Source organism: Tursiops truncatus, chromosome 2 (assembly GCF_011762595.2).
Source record: "Tursiops truncatus isolate mTurTru1 chromosome 2, mTurTru1.mat.Y, whole genome shotgun sequence".
NCBI classification, from domain to species: domain Eukaryota; kingdom Metazoa; phylum Chordata; class Mammalia; order Artiodactyla; family Delphinidae; genus Tursiops; species Tursiops truncatus.
This window is the reverse complement of record NC_047035.1, coordinates 84,312,984-84,331,857: the sequence shown is the minus strand read 5'-3', so window position 1 is coordinate 84,331,857 and position 18,874 is coordinate 84,312,984. Positions and strand designations below refer to the sequence as shown.

At 41.4% G+C, this 18,874-nt stretch overlaps 2 protein-coding genes across 2 annotated transcripts in view; one reads left to right on the top strand and one right to left on the bottom strand.

Annotated features, from left to right (window-relative positions):
- Positions 1–1,743, bottom strand: part of NUSAP1 (nucleolar and spindle associated protein 1) — a 33,014-nt gene extending 31,271 nt beyond the window's left edge. Inside the window, exon 1 of the mRNA XM_033851496.2 lies at positions 1,614–1,743. Within this exon, the coding sequence (XP_033707387.1) occupies positions 1,614–1,706 (93 nt within the window). The 5' untranslated portion in view covers positions 1,707–1,743. The remainder of the gene's footprint in view (positions 1–1,613) is intronic.
- Positions 1,744–1,946: 203 nt separating this feature from the next.
- On the top strand, positions 1,947–18,874 carry OIP5 (Opa interacting protein 5). Its single transcript, XM_004325190.4, has 5 exons — positions 1,947–2,403; positions 2,634–2,700; positions 7,058–7,180; positions 10,639–10,720; positions 15,053–18,874. Exons 1-5 carry the CDS (start codon positions 2,085–2,087, stop codon positions 15,146–15,148), a joined length of 687 nt encoding a protein of 228 aa, XP_004325238.1. The 5' UTR covers positions 1,947–2,084; the 3' UTR covers positions 15,149–18,874.

The window sequence follows — 18,874 nt, the reverse complement described above, 5'->3', positions numbered from 1 at the left end:
CTTATATGAAAACAGGTGATTAAATGGCTACCCCAATCAGGTTCCTCAAGAGACAATGATAGGTGGGACTTTCAGAAGAAGATCGAAGTTGCAACAGTTCTTCAGAGATCTAAAAGGTTGTGGGGCCTTCATGTTAGACAGAGCGCCGAACTCAAGTAGGAAACCTCCATAGTAACTCTTCACAAAGGAGTTACCCTCTGGTGTATTGTTCCAGTGCTCCCAAGAAGCGGTTGTAAATAGTAGCTCTGAATAAGTATCCAACGCCTCCCAAATAAAATGTACTGCACTTAGTGCTGTAAAGACTTCCAAGGTGGATGGATGAGATCCCTGTTCAAGGAACTTAACGTTTAGTAGAGAACGTATCTACACAAATAACCACAGTGCCAGGTGGACGCCTGCAAGTACTCAGAAAAAGTACTTGAAATTATACTGCCTTAAAGGCGCAGAGCGTTCCTAGGATCACTCGGGTGGTGGATCTGTGACCAAGGGAATGAAGAGGAGGGGACGAGGTGCCAGGTCAGTGATGACATTTCAGTTGGACTGTGATGAGTAATTGGAAATTATTCATGCAGATAAAGAAGAGGGAGAGAGAAGGGGATTTGAGGCCAAAGGATTAAAATTAGCAAAGGCAGAAAGATGGACAAAGGTGCCAAGTGTTAAGGCACCAGGACAGTCTGGATGCTGCACTGGATAAAAGATTCCAGCCAGATTGCAAAAAAAAATTTAAGAGGTTTAAACCAAGGAATTAAGATTTTGTTTATGAAGTATTGAGGAGCCGTTAAATACTATAGCTCAGAAATCTCTCCAAAGATAGCCCTTTATCATTCAGCCCCAACAGGTGCATGGGCCCTGATTATTTTGTTTAAACCACTTAAAAACATCTGTGAGGACTGATTTAGGTATTCACTCCGTGTAAATACCACAGCTTGCAGAACAAAACTCCAGGGTACACGTTAATATGATGTGGGAAAATAAAATATAGAGAACCCCAATCCTAAACTGAACCCTTGCATTTTCCCCCAAACGTTTTTAAGTCTCAAAGACCTCACCGGTTTTGAATAGAACACTACCACAATAGTGATCAATAGAGGAACGATCCGACTAAATCAGGGCTGAGTTGTAAAAACTTATCCACGGGGGAGGTCCCCTAAAAGTCATCCTTTCTTCCAGGTCCCCCATTTAAGTAGCAGATTTGGAGCGCTGTTACAATTTACAGAAATGTTAGCTGTTTGGAGTTTTCCAAAAGCCAAGGCAATTATTTCCGCGACTGCCTAACAATTAATCGGCATTTAGATGCAGCATTCCTTTAGCTCTCTGGGCCTGCGTTTCCTAACTGATGTCCTGGTATAACTGAGTACTTCCAATAAAACGAAACCAAACAAACCCTTTTGGAGTCGGTGTCTTTGTGAGTCCCCAGGAAAGTCAGCCTCAACATAAGGTGAAAACTATGGCTCCCTCTCGGTTTTGCAGAGTTAGTGGGACCCTTCGGTGAACCAAATCTACCGCCCCAGGGCCGGGACAGCAGCCTCAGCCTTTGGAATTCCCGCTCGGTCCCCTCCCACCGCGTCTCGTAGAGGCCGCTCGTCCTACCCCACCCGCCACTTGCCTCGTACCCTCAGGTTAGCCCGGAGGCCCAGACTCTTGGCCAAGTTCTGCAGGTCACTGTACTTGAAGGAGTCCAGCTCCTCCAGGGAGGGGACGGTCATGGCGAACTGCAATCCAGGAGACCACGCAGAGGATCGGTCCTCCACTCCCAAAAACGCCGTTCAAAACTCTTGCGCCGCTCTAAGCGTTGACCAAACAGAACGTTACAGAGTTTAAATTGAGAAAGCTGCACTTCCATTGGTTAAAAATGCCTCAAAGGCGGGGTCTCCTGGTGTTGACCAATAGAAAGGCTGACTTCCCCTCCACCAGACGCACGTTCTTCACCCTCCCTCACCAACACGAAGGCGCCAAACGGCGTGTCCAGGCAACGAGTGCGCGGCAGAGCCCCACCCGGCTCACGTTGTCCAATGAGGACCCAGGAACCAAGCTTGGGGCGGGGCATGGTGCGTCTTTGAAACTGAGGCGCCAGCTGCAGGAAGATGGCGGCTAGGCCGCGGAGGCATCGCTCGCGCTTTGCAAAGCAGCCGCGGGGTGATTTTTGTGATGGCGCTAAGAAGACGATTGATGAACCTTCTCTTACGACTTCCATGGAGTGGGACACGCAGGTGGTGAAAGGGTCTTCGCCACTCGGCCCCGCCGGGCTGGGGCCGGAGGAGCCGTCCGGCCCGCGGCTGCCATGGTGGCTGCAGCCCGAGAGATGCGCTGTGTTCCAGTGTGCGCAGTGCCACGTCGTGCTCGCTGACTCTGTGCACCTCGCCTGGAACCTGTCGCGGTCCCTTGCAGCCGTGGTCTTCTCCAGTGAGTGGGCACGGCGTCTGGGAAGCGTTGCCGCTTTCTTACTGGGTGGCTGGGAGCCGGCTGGGAGGAAAGCGGGATGAAAATTTGGAAGGAAATTAACTCCATTGCCAGGGGTCGGGGGCGAATCACTTTTCATGATTTTTGTGGCCATGATGAGTCTTTCTGGAGGGGAGAGTTTTTCCCTTCAATGCCTCATAGGTAGTCTTTCTGACCCGTGTTTGTCTTCCTAGGAGTCACAAATAATGTAGTTTTGGAGGCTCCCTTCCTAGTTGGCATTGACGGTTCGCTCAAAGGCAGGTACGTACTGAGAATTGCAGATAGATCTCTAGTCATTCCCTGACTTAATGAGACTGAGGAGCGTGGAACCGACTTGTACGAGGAGAAAATAGTTTATTCCTATCTTGCACTAGAATAAAAGTCTGTTTCATCCATACAGTGTATTGGAAGGATGCTCCCTTTACCTGAGTCTTGTACGAACTTGATGTATTAATGAAATGGAAAAGATATTTGCGTGAGGGTTTTAAGGTTTTTATGAGGGCCACATCTCCCTAGTGGGTTGTGCAAGTGAAGTGAGTTTAAGAAAGTTATGTCTAGTAGGGGAAAAAGAAGAAAATTACCTTTAAGTGTATAGTGAGAATCACTTACCATAAACTACAATCCTTTGACATAACTAGGAATTACAAGTTTTCATTTAACCTGGAATTTGTAATAAGTTATGGCAGGACTAATTCTGCTGTAACCTGGGGAAAAACACAGTTGGAAAGTTACTTGAATATTGCCTGGTAAACTTTGCATCTTGACTGTAGTGTGATTTACAAGTAACAACAAAGTACTCAGTTGAATTCAGTAGTACAAAGCTACTCAATTTTCAGTGTTGGTTTTAACAGCAAGACAGTTCATTCTGACCACAGTTTGGTTCAATTTTAATGTTAAATAGAGTTCCTATAGGAATTCTTAGTTGCTGTACTCAGTAATCAGGAAGAGTTCTGCAGCTCCTCTTACCTAACTGAAAGACACTCCCTATCCTTGCAGGAGTGTCCTCTTCCCACCCAAAGGAAACAGAGAGGGAAGGAGTGATGGCCTGCTTGGAACTGGTTCATTTGGGGCCAGAGGCAGAAGCTCTCTGAATATCTTCTTAGAGGGAAGCACATCTAGCTAGACCTGTGCTGTCCAGTACTGTAGCCACTAGCCACATGGTGGCTATTGAGCACTTAAAAGGTGGCCATTCTGAATTGAAGTATGCTGTGAGTGCAAAATACACACCAGATTTTGAAAACTTGGCCCCAAACATTGAATAATTTAAAAGTACTGATTACATGGGTTTTTTTTTTTAATTTTTTGGTTTTTGGCCACGCTGCACAGCTGTGGGAATCTTAGTTCCCAGACCAGGGATCAAACCCAGGCCCAGGGCAGTGAAAGTGCTGAGTCTTAACCACTGGACCCTCAGGGAATTCCCTTGATGACGATGTTTTTGAATATTGGGTAGCATAAAATATATTAAAACTAATTTTACCTGTTTCTTTTACTTTTTTTTTGAAGCTAAACTAATAGAAGATGTAAAATTACTTATGTGGCTTGCATTCTTAATAGACAGTACAGATCTAGATGGTTTATAAAACACTGGACAGAAAGTTCCATGTGTTTGGAATAAGGAGAGCCGTGGGACTCAGCAGGAAGAGATTTATTGTCAGGAATTGGCTCACTAGATTATGGAGGATGAGAAGTCCCAAGAGACAAGGTTGATAAACTGGAGACACAAGAGAGCCAGAGGTTTAGTTCTAGTCCAAGTCCACAGGCCTGAGATCCATGAGCCAAAGGTGTAAGTTCCAGTACAAAAGCCAACAGGCTCCAGACCCAGGAAGAGCTGAACATTTCAGTTCAAGTTCAAAGGCAGGAAAAAAAGATCAGTGTTGCAACTCAAGGCAGTCAGGCAAGAGGAGTTCCCCTTTTTCATGAGAGGGCCAGCCTTTTTGTTCTGTTCAGGTCTTCAACTGATTAGATGAGGGTCACCCACGATAAGGAGGGCAAACTGCTTTACTCAGTCTACTGATTCAAATATTACTCTCATTCAAAAACATCCCCATAAACACATTCAGAATAACATTTGACCAAATAACTGGGCACCCTTTGGCTCAGTCAAGCTGACACACAAATTTAATCATTACGTGTTAACCTGGCATCCACATGCATCTCCTAAACCCATACTTAATCTCCAAATAAAGACAATAACAAGGTCGTAATTCTTCCTAACATGTTACAGCTATCTTGCATACAACTAAAAACGCACTAAACCCTCCTCCAGAAAAGGAGATAAAGTCCTTAAGTGATACTTACTTTTCTCCTTGATATCTCATGGCTTAAATACTATGATGTAAAATTAATACTTAAATACTATAATAAAAAGTCAGTACATCTTATGTTACATTAGGGAAAAGAAAGGGAAGAAAACATAAACGCACATATACATGTAAACCTATTTATAACAAAATGAGGAGATATTCATGACAATTACATTCCTGTAACTGGTCACATGGTCATAGCTGGTATTTATAACTACCCTCTTCCACTACCCATTCTGTATTCCTTTTGCCTTCATCAGGCACTCAGATGATCATAGTTCTTTACCTGGTGTGATGCAAACCTTCATTCCTGGGCCATTAGCAGACTAATATTCAATGAAATATTTGTTATATGTTACATTCTAAGCATAATTTTGGGATCTCTTTACATTTTGCTCTGTGCCATTTATTTTTTTAAAGACACTTTTAAAATTATTTATTTATTGTCTGCATTGGGTCTTGGTTGCTGCGTGCGGGCTTTCTCTAGTTGCGATGAGCGGGGGCTACTCTTTGTTGCAGCGCACGGGCTTCTCATTGTGGTGGTTTCTCTTTGTTGCAGAGCACAGGCTCTAGGCATGCAGGCTTCAGTAGTTGTGGCATGCAGGCTCAGTAGTAGCTTGCAGGCTCTAGAGTGCAGGCTCAGTAGTTGTGGCGCATGGGCTTAGTTGCTCCACGGCATGTGGGATCTTCCCGGACCAGGGAACAAACCTGTGTCCCCTGCATTGGCAGGCAGGTTCTTAACCACTGCGCCATCAGGGAAGTCCCAGCTCTGTGCCATTTATTAGTTTCTACAGACATTTGTCTATAGGTACTGTGGTTTGTCTGATATAATTAATTCCTACTTAGGAATTAATAAAAATGCAACTTTATTTCATGGCTTGCTTTTTGGTAATGTAGTCACAAAAATACAGTACTGCATGTGTGGTGTGGGACTTCATTTACCAGTAAATTTATATTTTGTTGCTTGGTCTTTAGTGTCCATTGACATGAATCTATTTTTAGCCATGCAATTATTATACTTTATTAGTACTCATTTACTGCATATAGTATGTTTATACAGATAATTTTTTCCCCTTACTAAACCACTCTAAATTGCTTTCAGTACATGAATGATGAAACAGTTAATTTTTTCTTAAATATTTTTTGTAATATTTGGATTTGTCTTATATACCAGAAAATAAGGTAAGTGACTTACCTACATGGTGTAACTAGAACTAAAATCCATGTTTCCTGATTCCTTATCCAGTAATCTTTCAAAGGATAAAGGAAAATAAAATAGCTTGCTAGGACAATATGATTTATTTTCTTTCTTTTGCATTTTATCTGGGTAATTTTTTAATTTTTTGTTATATCTGCAAAAACAAAACAAAACCTGATTTGAGTTCTATTAATAAATTGCTTAATAAGCCCTAATCGATTTGTTTTACTTTAACTGGAAATTGGCTTAATGGTAGCTAATTTATATGGTCATGTGTAGTTTTATATGTTTAAATGTTTTTTTGTTTAAATAAATTTATTTATTTATGGCTGCATTGGGTCTTCATTGCTGCCCGCGGGCTTTCTCTAGTTGTGGCGAGTGGGGGCTACCCTTCATTGCTAGGCACAGGCTTCTCAGTGAGGTGGCTTCTCTTTGTTGCAGAGCACAGGCTCTAGGTGCGTGGGCTTCAGTAGCTGCAGCACGCAGGCTCAGTAGTTGTGGCTTACGGGCTTAGTTGCTCCGCGGCATGTGGGATCTTCCCGGACCAGGGTTCGAACCTGTGTCCCCTGCATTGGCAGGTGGATTCTTAACCACTGCGCCACCAGGGAGGTCCCTGTTTAAATGTTAATCTGATTTGTTAGCTCTTTTTCTGCTTTCAGATATAAATTACTTCAGTGAAATGACAGTTACATATCACATGATTGCTTTTGTGGCCAGAATCCACAAGGGTATCTATAATCTGAGTTAACCTTTCTTTTTTTTTTTTTTTTTTTTTTTTTTTTGGTACGCGGGCCTCTTACTGTTGTGGCCTCTCCCGTTGTGGAGCACAGGCTCCGGACACGCAGGCTCAGCGGCCATGGCTCACGGGCCCAGCCGCTCCGTGGCATGTGGGATCCTCCCGGACAGGGGCATGAACCCGTGTCCCCTGCATCGGCAGGCGGACTCTCAACCACTGCGCCACCAGGGAAGCCCTTGAGTTAACCTTTCTTGAATGTGACATTTCCTCAGTCTCATTCCTATCATAGCTTATTTTTTAGGAATGAGTCCATAACATGAGTTATTTTGTATTTGTTCTTTGATTTTCTTTCTTAACCCAAATCCTGTTTTTTCCTCCCAGCACGTACAACCTTTTATTCTGTAGTTCCTGTGAGATTCCCATTGGGTTCCATCTGTATTCTACTCATGCTGCCCTTGCTGCCTTGAGAGGTCACTTCTGCCTTTCCACTGACAAAATGGTGTGGTAAGTAGACTTAGATATTCTTTATCAAATAAATTTTAAAACATCTTCCAGAAAAGGCAGAATGTTTGTACCAGAGAAGATGCTAAAGCCAGGTACTGTTTCTTACAAAAAAGATGGCAATGGGACCAAAACATAGTCTTATAACATTATGATCATTTTGGATGTCTCATAATCATACCATGTGTTAATAATTATACCATGGAATAACTGAGAGGATATTCTTTCATTCCAAGAACTTTTGGAAGGTAAGTTTTTGCAAAATAATCCTGTAGTAGACACTTTTGGGGTTTGTGCCTAGCCCCTGTCTCCCTCCCATAGTATGGGACTTTGTGGCCATATTTGTTATCCTGTGTGATACCACTCCCAGGTGATGGGATCAGGAATAGACCTGACCTAAGCTAAGCCAATCAGGCTTTTTACCCTAAGAATTTGAAATAAAGACCCAGAGACATTGGTCATCTGTAGATGGAACTGGTGCTGAAGTTGGGAAGTGAAAGCTGTAGGTTTAGGGTAGATATTTTCTATGTCGTGCATGTAAATGCGGAGAAATTTTGTCTACAGAAAAAGAAGAATGAAGCAGATACACAAAGAAAAGTAAAAAATAATGACCATGTGGCCTCATAAAGTCAGAAAAAGTTCCCTATTGTTTGTTCCTTCTCATGAATTACTTTGGATATTTCTTGTCTTTCTAAATATAAATTCTACTTTTTACTTAAGCTTTTCTGTTATTGCAACAAACTGAAACATCCATCAAAGTCTCTTCTTGATTATTAGAAACAAAAACAGCCATTGATGGCCTAGTTTGTGTCAGGTATTGTACTATGCTTACCTCACTGAGTTTTTGTGTTTTGTTTTTTTTTTTCCCTTACTGAGTTCTTAATGTAAGAAAACTGGGGCTTGGAGATGTGGAGGAGCTGAGAATTGAGTCCATGTCTTAACTCCAAAGCTTAATTTCCATTCATAAAACAGAAAGTTTCCTTTTGCTCATTTAATGCGCTTAGATGGGTGTTTCTAGCTGAGCTATGGACAACAAGAGCAAAAAAACTTATAAATAGGGGGGACTTCCCTGGTGGTCCAGTGGTTAAGAATCCACCTTCCAGTGCAGGGGACGCAGGTTCGATTCCTGGTCAGGGAACTAAGATCCCACATGCCACGGGGCAACTAAGCCTGCGTGCTGCAACTACTGAGACCATGCACTCTGGAGTCCAAGCGCCACAACTAGAGAGAAGCCTGCGTGCTGCAACAAAGAGCTCGCGTGTCGCAACTAAGACCCGACACAGCCACATAAATAAATAAATATTAAAAAAAAAAAAAACTTATAAATAGGGGACTTCCCTGATGTTCCAGTGGTTAAGACTCCGTAAAAACAAACAACCTTAAAAATAAAGCCCATCCTTTGCCATGAGGTTGTTCAGTGCGCATTAGGTACACTATTTGTTCTTCGATGCCAATTTTCTTTTTTTTAAACATTTATTTATTTATTTATTTGGCTAAACTTGGTCTTAGTTGCGGCACACGTGTGGATGGTTGTGGCGTGCAGGATCTTTAGTTGCGGTGTGCGGGATTTAGTTCCCTGACCAGGGATTGAACCACGGGCCCCCTGCATTGGGAGTGTGGAGTCTTAACCGGGGACCACCAGGGAAGTCCCTCAATGCTGATTTTCAACAGGATATGTGTACTTGAGATGGATTGATATTTTACTTTCAATTTCTAGTTCATTCTTAAATAATTTCTATTTAGAATTAAGTTTAAAGACACAGGGAAAAGTATCTCTAAGTGTGTGCTATTCGTAACCTCGAATCTTTTTTAGAAACAGTTTTAAGTAATTATTCCAGCCAACCTGTAATTGAGTTTTTGCTTAGGGAAATAAGCTTTTAGTAACAAAAATTTTTAATATAAATTTGAAAAGCATTATGAGATTTTTAAGTAATTTCTTAATCAAAATGAGGAATTGGACTCAAAGGTCAGTATATTCTTTCTGATTAAGTAGAAATTAGGGAACTTCCCTGGTGGCGCAGTGGTTAAGAATCCACCTGCCAATGTGGGCGATATAGGTTTGAGCCCTGGTCTGAGAAGATCCCACATGCCACAGAGCAACTAAGCCCACGCACCTAGAGCCTGTGCTCCGCAACAAGAGAAACTACTCTAATGAGAAGCCCGTGCACCACAATGAAGAGTAGTCCCCACTCGCCACAACTAGAGAAAGCCCCACACGCAGCAACGAAGACCCAACTCAGTCAATAAATAAAATTAAATTTAAAAAAAAAAAAGGGAAAGTATAGGTAGCACGAGTCTGGGAATATGATAAATCTATGTCTGTGTGTATCAGAATGAATTTGGTTGCTAGTTACAGAAAACCAAAGAGTGGCTTTAACAAGTACAGGGTGGGGCAGTTGGCCACTCCAGGATTGTTCTAGTCGCTCAGCCATGACAGGGCTCTGGGTCAGCATCTCTGGTCCTCTTGGCCTTTTCCTCTTGGATGCTGCAAGTATAAGCATCCAAAACTGGAAGAAAAAGGATATGGTAAGTGTGGGAACACAGGGAATGGTCTCTTTATCAGCAAAAATTTCCTTATCATTGGCAGAACTATGTCACATGGTTGCCTTAAGCTGGGAAAGCAAATATGTGACAGTAGGGAATAAGATTGCCACAGTTGGCCCAGAACAGTTATGATTCATCTTTTAGGACTGGACACACTGCTGCCCTAAACAAATTCTGGGTTCTGTTAGCAACAAAAACTTGAGGAATGGCTCTGGGGTAGGCAACCAACAGTATTTGTCACAACTGTGGTTACTTTTCTTCTGTGCTACACCATCTACTGGTAGAGTTATGAGGCTTATACTTATCACAGTTATTCATATGACCCTGGTTTTTTGTCTTTAGTTTGTCCTAGGATAATTTTAAATCATGTATTCTGGGCTGGCAAGGGGTGAGATGAGGCACAGGGTCTCTCTGATGACTTATACTTTTAATATGTAAAAAATTACATATTTTTTTGCGTTATTTTTGGCTGCGTCGGGTCTTCATTGCTGCGCGCGGGCTTTCTCTAGTTGCGGCCAGCGGGGGCTTCTCATTGCAATGGCTTCTCTTTGTTGTGGAGCATGGGCTCCAGTAGTTGTGGCACGTGGGCTCAGTAGTTGTGGCTTGCAGGCTCTAGAGTGCAGGCTCAGTAGTTGTGGTGCACGGGCTTAGTTGCTCTGAGGCATGTGGGATCTTCTCAGACCAGGGATCGAACCCATGTCCCTTGGCATTGGCAGGCGGATGCTTAACCACTGTACCACCAGGGAAGTCCCTCTGATGACTTATTGAGAATACTTTTCCTACAAAATACATTATGAATCTTGAAATGGAAATAAGCAATAAAGCAATCTTTGCTTGACAGATATTGCAAGTTTGGTTCCTTGATAATTATAACTGTGGTATAGTACTAATATTTTCTCTCTATATTTTCTATTTAGCTACCTCTTAAAAACAAAAGCCATAGTAAACGCATCTGAGATGGATATTCACAACGTATCTCTACCAGAAAAAGTTGCAGAGGTAAAATTTCATGATGGTTGTGTGTTTCCTTTAATATAGGCAATTCCTAATTATCTGTACCCGTGAATTTAGGGGCAGTGAAATGGTGAATACGCCAGTAATTCTTTATACCTGGTTTGGCATTCCTTATTGAATTTGTGACACAAAGCAAAATAGTAAAGCCATATTGTCAAGTCTGGTTCAGGAGGAGGTGGAGAGCTGCTGAGCTCCACATTCCTATTCCTCCTCTCTACTGGGTATGGACACCATCATCCTTCATAGGTCTTTCCTCTTTGCAAGCACCTCATGCTTAGACAGCTTGGAGGAGAAAGAGTGCTGAAACCATCATTAAGAATTCTTACTTAAATGGGCTTTACTAGCGTTTCATGGTTTCCAGTTGAAGAAAGAAACTTTGTTTCAGTAGCTTGCTGGCTTATTCTTAGTGGAAATTTGGCTATAACTTTACTACCGTGGGAAGAACAACCTTAGAATTTACTGTTGGTTTTGTTTTTAGCACTGTTAATAGTTTATTCCTCGGTAATTACACATTTAGTAACCAGGGCATTTACTTTTCAAAGTTTAAGTAACTTTTAGGACAGGGGAACAGTGACTTTTTTTTTCTTTTTTTGCATAATTAACTAAGCTCATGAAACCATGTTCTAAGCCAGGAATTCGCAAACTTTTTCTGTAAAGGACCAGACGACAAATGTCTTAAGCTAGACCATTCAGTCTCTACTATTCATCTCTGCTATGGTAGTGCAAAAGCAGCCATAGATGGTATATAAACACATGGATATAGCTTTGTAGCAATAAAACATTATTAAAACAAATGGGCAGCAGGCTATCCTGCAGTCCATAGTTCGCCTACCCTTGCTCTGAGCAACTAAGTTGATGAGCAGGGTCAATAAATACTGTGGTTAGAAATAATTTGTATGGGAGATAACTTCTAGAATGGTGGCCTGAGGAGCTGCATGGACCCCTCCCCAACAAAACAGCCATAACCAAAGAAAATTCTAAAGAAAACAGCCATCTTAAGTCTGTGGAAATTTTCCTCAAGGCTTAAAGCAAATGAAGAGATATTTATTGAAGAAAATCTACTAAACCTTGGTAAGAGCAGTGAAAACCTGTGGCATTTGAGCCACAACCTACTCCCTCCCTCCCTTGCCCCTCCAGCTCAGAGGGAGGGAGGCTCCATCTGGGCGAACGCAGCCAAGAGCACAGAGATCCTTTTCCCCTAGCTCTCAGTTTAGGGCTGTGGTATCTTCCCAGGAGGGGCAGGCTACCAGCATTTCTCATCAGAAGCTCTATTCTAGGCAAGAACAGCCATTTGTAGTGTGCAAGTTCTACCACTGGCACAACAGGCTAAGAGTACTAGGAACCCAGTCACTTTTGTCCCAGATTGCTTGTAGGGCAGAAGCTTCATGCTGACAGATGCAAGCAGAGAAGACCAGAAGCTACTGCCTCTGCCCAGCACCCTGCTGGTAAAGCAGGGGTGTTACTCTGAGAGACACTACCCCACCCCAGCTTGGGAGCCCATATTAAGAGGTAGATTGTAAAAAAAGAGCTCTGAAGCTTTCCTAAGGGAACTAACTTTATTTGGAACAGGGTGTGGGGATATTCAAGTCTAAGGATTCTACCCAATACAATGGAGATTTTGGTGGTGAGCAATTAAGAGGAAGCTAATAGTCCATATGAACAATAAGCTAAACCATGGACAAGTTAGAAATTTATGAGAAAATCAGGGAAACAGACAGCTAAAATAAGAGCCCTCCTGGGGTTGGAACAAAAGAAGACTGGCCTTAAAGACTACCCCCCCCCCCATAAATGGGTCTGATTTTAATTGGATTAGACTGTGGAGCAATTTATGTCCCAGGGCACTGTCAAAATAGAGCAGTCAGCCAGAAATTAGTGAAGGCTAATAGCTGGGTGTGATATCAACAAAGGCATCCAGTTTACACAGAGCTCAGGGAAAAAGAGTCAAAGAAGGCCCTGCTAAATCCACTGTCATCCCAGGGTGACTGCACATTTCCAAGGCTGTGTCCTCCGAGGAGTGACATCAGAAGCTGCACACTGTGAGGGAAATAGACATCACTGAAATAGTCAAGCCAACTACTAAACAGATAAGCAAAAAATAACCACTACAAGCCAGGACATGGGGTGGAGGTAGGGGGATGTTTAATATCCCAAGTTGCTTTAATATGTTATCTAAAATGTCTGGTTTTCAATAAAAATTAGGAGACATGCAAAGAAAAGTATGACCCATACACAGGATAAAATACAGGCATCAGAAACTGTTTGAAAAGGCCCAGATGTTGGGACTTAGCAGACACAGCCTTCAAAGCAGCAATTAAAAGTATTTGCAAAAGGGGCTTCCCTATTGGTGCAGTGGTTAAGAATCTGCCTGCCAATGCAGGGGACGCGAGTTTGAACCCTGGTCCAGGAAGATCCCACATGCTGCGAAGCAACTAAGCCCGTGTGCCACAACTATTGAGCCTGTGCTCTAGAGGCCGTGAGCCACGACTACTGAAGCCCATGTGCCTAGAGCCCATGCTCTGCAACGAGAAGCCACCGCAGTAAGAAGCCTGCGCACTGCAACAAAGAGTAGCCCCCGCTCACTGCAACTAGTGAAAGCCCGCGTGCACAGCAACGAAGACCCAACGCAGCCAAAGATTAAAAAATAATAATAAATTTTTTAAAAAGGGCTTAAAAAACAAACAACATCTAAGTGGAAATCCTGGAGTTGAAATACAATCAACAAGAGAACAAACGTATGGACAGCAAGGGGGGAAAGTGGCGGTGGCAGGTGATGATGGTGGTGTGATGAATTGGGAGATTGGGATTGAAGTGTATACACTGATATGTATAAAATTGATGACTAAAAAAAAAAAAAAATTGATGACTAATAAGACCTGCTGTATAAAAAAATAAGTAAAATTAAAAAAAACACAAAAGTACAATCAACAACTGAAATGAAAAATTCACCAGAGAGGCTGAACAGATCTGAATTGGGCAAAGAATCAGCGAACTTGGAGATAGACTGATGAGATTTGCAATCTGAAGAAGAAAGAAAAAAAAAAGAATGAAGAAAAATTAACTGAGTCTAAGAGACCTGTTGGACACCATCAAGCACACCTAAATATGCTTTGGTAATGCGAGTACAAAAGGGAAAGATAAAGTAGAAAAAATGTTCAAGGAAATAATGGTTGAAAACTTCCCAAATCTGATAAAAGACAATCTACATGTCTATAAGCTCAACAAGCACAGGTAGGATAAATGCAGAGAGAACTGTACCCCAACACACAGTAAAAATGTTGAATGCTAAAGACTGAAGAAAAATCTTTAAAGTAAGAAAAATGATTGTGTCCAAGAGCACCCAAATAAGATTAATGGGCTCTAGAGTGACCTGTTCAAGCAAAATTTCCTGATGAATTTTGTGTGTTCTTGTATCTTGGATCATAAAAAGTAGATTTCGTGCTATGCAAATTATGGCAGAAATTTTTTTTTTTTTTTTTTTTTACTTCAACAGACGACTTATCCATGATAACTTTGTGAGTCTGAGTACAGGTTGTATTTTGAGTAACACTAAGTTTGGTTCTAGATATAGCTATTCTAAGCTGAAAAAACTATTGAAAATTAGCTACCACAAACATCTGTTCTAAATCTGACAACCAGAGCTACTCTTGAAGGTGATTAGCAGAATATTAAAGACAGACATTTGTTACTGTGAACAAAGAATTAGAAAAAAAAAATTCTTGCTACTGGAAAAAAAAGGGAAAGCCTGATTAATGCTTCTGTTTCAAGCTTTCTTATCCCCCTTTATTCTTGTCTTCCTCCCCAGGTTTTGGAGTTATCACCAAACTGGTGATAAGGGCTAGGAAGGATGGAGACTAGAAGCAGTGATGCTCAGCAGTGGCTGGTCTTTTTCCACATGAAACTTTTTTTTTTTTTCTTTTCTTTTTTTTTGCGGTACGCGGGCCTCTCACTGTTGTGGCCTCTCCCGTTGCGGAGCACAGGCTCCGGACACGCAGCCTCAGCGGCCATGGCTCACGGGCCCAGCCGCGGGGCATGTGGGATCTTCCCAGACCGGGGCACGAACCCATGTCTCCTGCATCGGCAGGCGGACTCTCAACCACTGCGCCACCAGGGAAGCCCCCACATGAAACTTTTTATCTGTCACCTTATTGTGCTCTAGGTTTGTTGTATAAAGTTCTTTCAGAAATAGAACAGATGTCCTTTTGAAATGTGTTGCAGTATTGCCAGCTCCCAATCACTAGCTTAAGTCTGAAGTGGCTTCTAGAACCAGCAGATTGAGACTTTAAGATTCCCTGATAATCTATGTATTTCTTTTCCCAGCTGAAAGAGAAGATAATGTTAACGCATACTCGCTTAAATTCACTCATCAAGATTCTGAAGGAAGGGACTCCTGACCAGTCCAAGCCAACAAACTGATCCAGAATCAAAGCTTGAGTATCATGTTCAGGCCTTACTGCTGTCTTCAACAACAGGTGCTGTTTGATCACTTCTCAAGAAAGTTCAGTTTCAAGGATGAATGGGAAATGTGGTTTATTGTTTACCTCTAGACTGATTTTCCAAGTGATTTGTGAAGCTGTTTCTGGAAGATGAGAAGCTAAGGAGACTTCTGTTCAGATTTCATAGTTATCTGTCTTAAGAATTTATTTTAGCTTCTTATCAATTTCATAATATTTATTTCGGAAAACATTTTGACTGCAAATTTAGGGATTAAGAGGCAATGTCCCATGAGTGCTCTGATCTAAAGATGCATGTTTGGCCTGAAAATAGCGTTGTACTTATGTTGACTATTATTCCTACATGGAGCAACTGTCATGAATACTGAGAAATCATTTTTTTCTTATGTGAAATACGGGTACATACATTTTCTGTAGGTTATGTTCAGTAAGTTAACTGCATAATATATATTTATCGTTCCCTTTTCTGTTGTAAACTGAGCTTAACAGGATGATAATGAAAGGAATGATAAAAACATCAAACATTTACCAAAATGCTTTCTTTTATTTTGCTTTATGTAGCACTGTGGCTCAGTAGCTCATCATATTATTCATTTAATAAATATAAAGTATTATGCTAGCTGCTGGGGATGAAAGATAAGCAAAAACAGCTACTCTGTATCCTCAGTTTATAATCTAGTCAAGAGATGGGACACTCAAATAACCACATGAAGACATTTAAAATTACAACTGTAGTAAGGGTTCTGAAGAAAAGGGACATAGAAATATAAGCACATATAGCAAGTAACTGACCTGGTTTGGGCGTCAGGTAAGGCCTCTCTGTGGAAGTAATGTTTCAGCAGTGGTCTGAAAGATGAGTAGGCATTTAATAAGCTGACGAAGAGAACAGTCTATACAAAGGCCCTTAAAAAGACCTGTAGGAGTTACAACGGTGTCCAGAAACCTGCGGATGCAAGGTCTTATTGGCCTTCTGAAGGATGTTTGTTTTTATCCCAACAACCTTGAAGAATTTTAAAGGAGGCCTATGACAGGATCAAATTTTCGTTTTCAGAACCTCATTAGGGTTGTCTTATGGAGAATGGGTGGGAGGGCGGCAAGCAGACCACTAAGGAGGGGCTGGCACTAGAACAATCAAGAGACGATAGCCTAGTGGTGGTGCACAGAGAAGTTAATGTGGTTCCGATGTGGCTAGCAGATTTTTTTTTTTTTTTTTGCTGCGCTGCGCAGCATGTGGGATCTTAGTTCCCTGACCGGGGATCGAACCCACACCCCCTGTATTGGAAGCGCAGTCTTAACCACTGGACCACCAGGGGAGTCCCCAGTGGCTAGCAGATTTAATAGCAGATTCTTTCCATTTTAGACTGCATATAGGATATTTTCCTTTAAAACTATTTTAGAGGGGCTTCCCTGGTGGCGCAGTGGTTGAGAGTCCGCCTGCCAATGCAGGGGACAGGGGTTCGTGCCCCGGTCCGGGAAGATCCCACATGCCGTGGAGCGGCTGGGCCTGTGAGCCATGGCCGCTGAGCCTGCGCGTCCCGAGCCTGTGCTCTGCAACGGGAGAGGCCACAACAGTGAGAGGCCCGCGTATGGCAAAAAAAAAAAAAAAAAAAAAAAACTATTTTAGAGAGAAAATTCTGGCTCGCTTTATGCTTTTGAGTTGCAAATTTTGGTTAAGTAAGGGCGAAGCCTCTGGCAACAACCAGTACCAGAAAAGCTCTTTCTACTCCTAAAGAATGAGACCTAATACTAATACTACATTGAATCATCCTGGGATTCTTACTGTGTATGGGTATGTCTGCCTCAACGTATTTCCTTTCTTTAAAAAGCTGTTCTTACGTAGCTATTTTCCTTAACCTCTGGATTTGCTGTTTTGGTAGACTTTCAATAGAAAATTAAATGCTTGAACTTGACATCAAATTAAGCTGGCTAGTTTTACATATTTTTTTTCTCTCAAATACAAATTACATGTTTACTCTAGAAAAAAATTCAGATATAGATGTGTGACAAAGGAAAGGGTAAAAGTATACTTCCCCTTACATTTCTGAGAGGCACAATGTAGCATGCTGGGAGCCAAATGATTTAGATTCAGATTGTGGCTTGGTTACTTATTAGCCATGAACTTGAAGAATTAAACTCTTCTTGTAAGATAGGGATTAAAAACTAACTAGGGCTCTAGTGAGGATTAAATGAGTTAATGAATACATCTAATGTAATTAAGAGTAATGCTTAATATTAAGTGCTTAATAAATGCTACGCTATTATAACCTTCATGCGTGTGGACAGACACATAGACATAAAAGGCAATTATATTTTTCACATTATTCTGCAACCTGCTTCTCAAATAATACATGTCACAAACAGCTTTCTATACCAGGCCTCACAAATTACTTAACACCTGCATATGATTCAATAATCAATACATCAGAATTTAACCATTTTTTTATTGGATCCTTGTCATGTCTTTGCGTATCTGTTCTGGTATTTCTGTAGGAGTGATTCCTAACGTGGAACAGAGTCAAAGGGCATGTGCATTTACAATTTTGATATTATGCCTTCCATAAATGTTGTACCAATTGTACTAATACTCTCACTAATGGCTGACTTTTTTAAACAAGGCCTTAGTGGTATAAAAGCTCCTCTGGAAGTCTATAACATCAATAATGACTGGCTGATATTAACAGATTCTAAGGCTAGTTATCATTTACCACTGTATGTATGTTGAATAAAAGTGTTTTCAAAATTCCATGTATTTATGAGAACAAAAAAATTGCATATATAAAGTCCCCAAGTTGTACACTTTTGAGCTCCTTAATTAATGGCAGAAACCATCTCAATTTTTATAACTCCAGCATCTAGCACAGTACCTGGAAGTGGAGTATATCAGTGTGTGTTAAATGAATAGTCTCATAAATCAAAGGAAGGAACTATTACATTAGTTGTCACATCACAAAAACCACATAGCTTTTGTTCATTTGACAATAGCCAATCCCAAGGAAGTTTGTAACAGCTTTCTTAAAACTGAACTCCTTTCCTTTCCCCTGAATCTAGGAGGATCTCTTCTTAAGTAGCGTTGAAACGTCTTAACTTTTTAAAATTAAATATAAAAGCTTCTTAATTATTGGCAGTAATTGTATCATTATTTCCTTACCAGAAACTAAACATTTGCTCCTAGACCTAGCATAAGGTTGGCCCTAAAGGTAAAACAGGGGATGGCATAAGGGCATAGTTTAAATAAGGTGCCTCTTTATTCATATGGTTGCCTGTTTTTCCCTTGAACTACAACAGAAACTGCCACAACTTGGCATCAAGAAACCCAGGTCCTTTGTCTTCTTTATTTGACATCTGGCGCCTACCTAAGCACAGGTCTGTGGATAGGCTCCTTTTTCCATCTCCATAATTTACTGCATTATTAGAATTACCCATTCCAAATAACAACACAGTGAAATTTCAGTGCATTCTCAGCCCATGCTGCTTTATTGCCAAAATATATATGTACACAGGCGCAGAGTTTCCAACTTTTACAGCAGTTCCTTTTTACAGCAAAGAATATTTCTTCTAATATCCCAAAGATGCATAGATTAGAAAGCAAGCTGCCTTTTGTAAAACTTCAAACATTCAATTAATTCTTTTAACATTATCTTATATACCAATGAGGCAATGAAGAAGATCTGAACAAGTAAAAACAAAA

What these genes read in the sequence shown, in the direction of transcription:
- OIP5 (XM_004325190.4), top strand. Translation starts at nt 2,085, where the DNA reads ATGGCGGCTAGGCCGCGGAGGCATCGCTCGCGCTTTGCAAAGCAGCCG. An exon ending in TGCAGCCGTGGTCTTCTCCA is followed by an intron (nt 2,404 to 2,633) that starts GTGAGTGGGCAC and finishes TTGTCTTCCTAG; the next exon opens with GAGTCACAAATAATGTAGTT. An exon ending in GACGGTTCGCTCAAAGGCAG is followed by an intron (nt 2,701 to 7,057) that starts GTACGTACTGAG and finishes TTTTCCTCCCAG; the next exon opens with CACGTACAACCTTTTATTCT.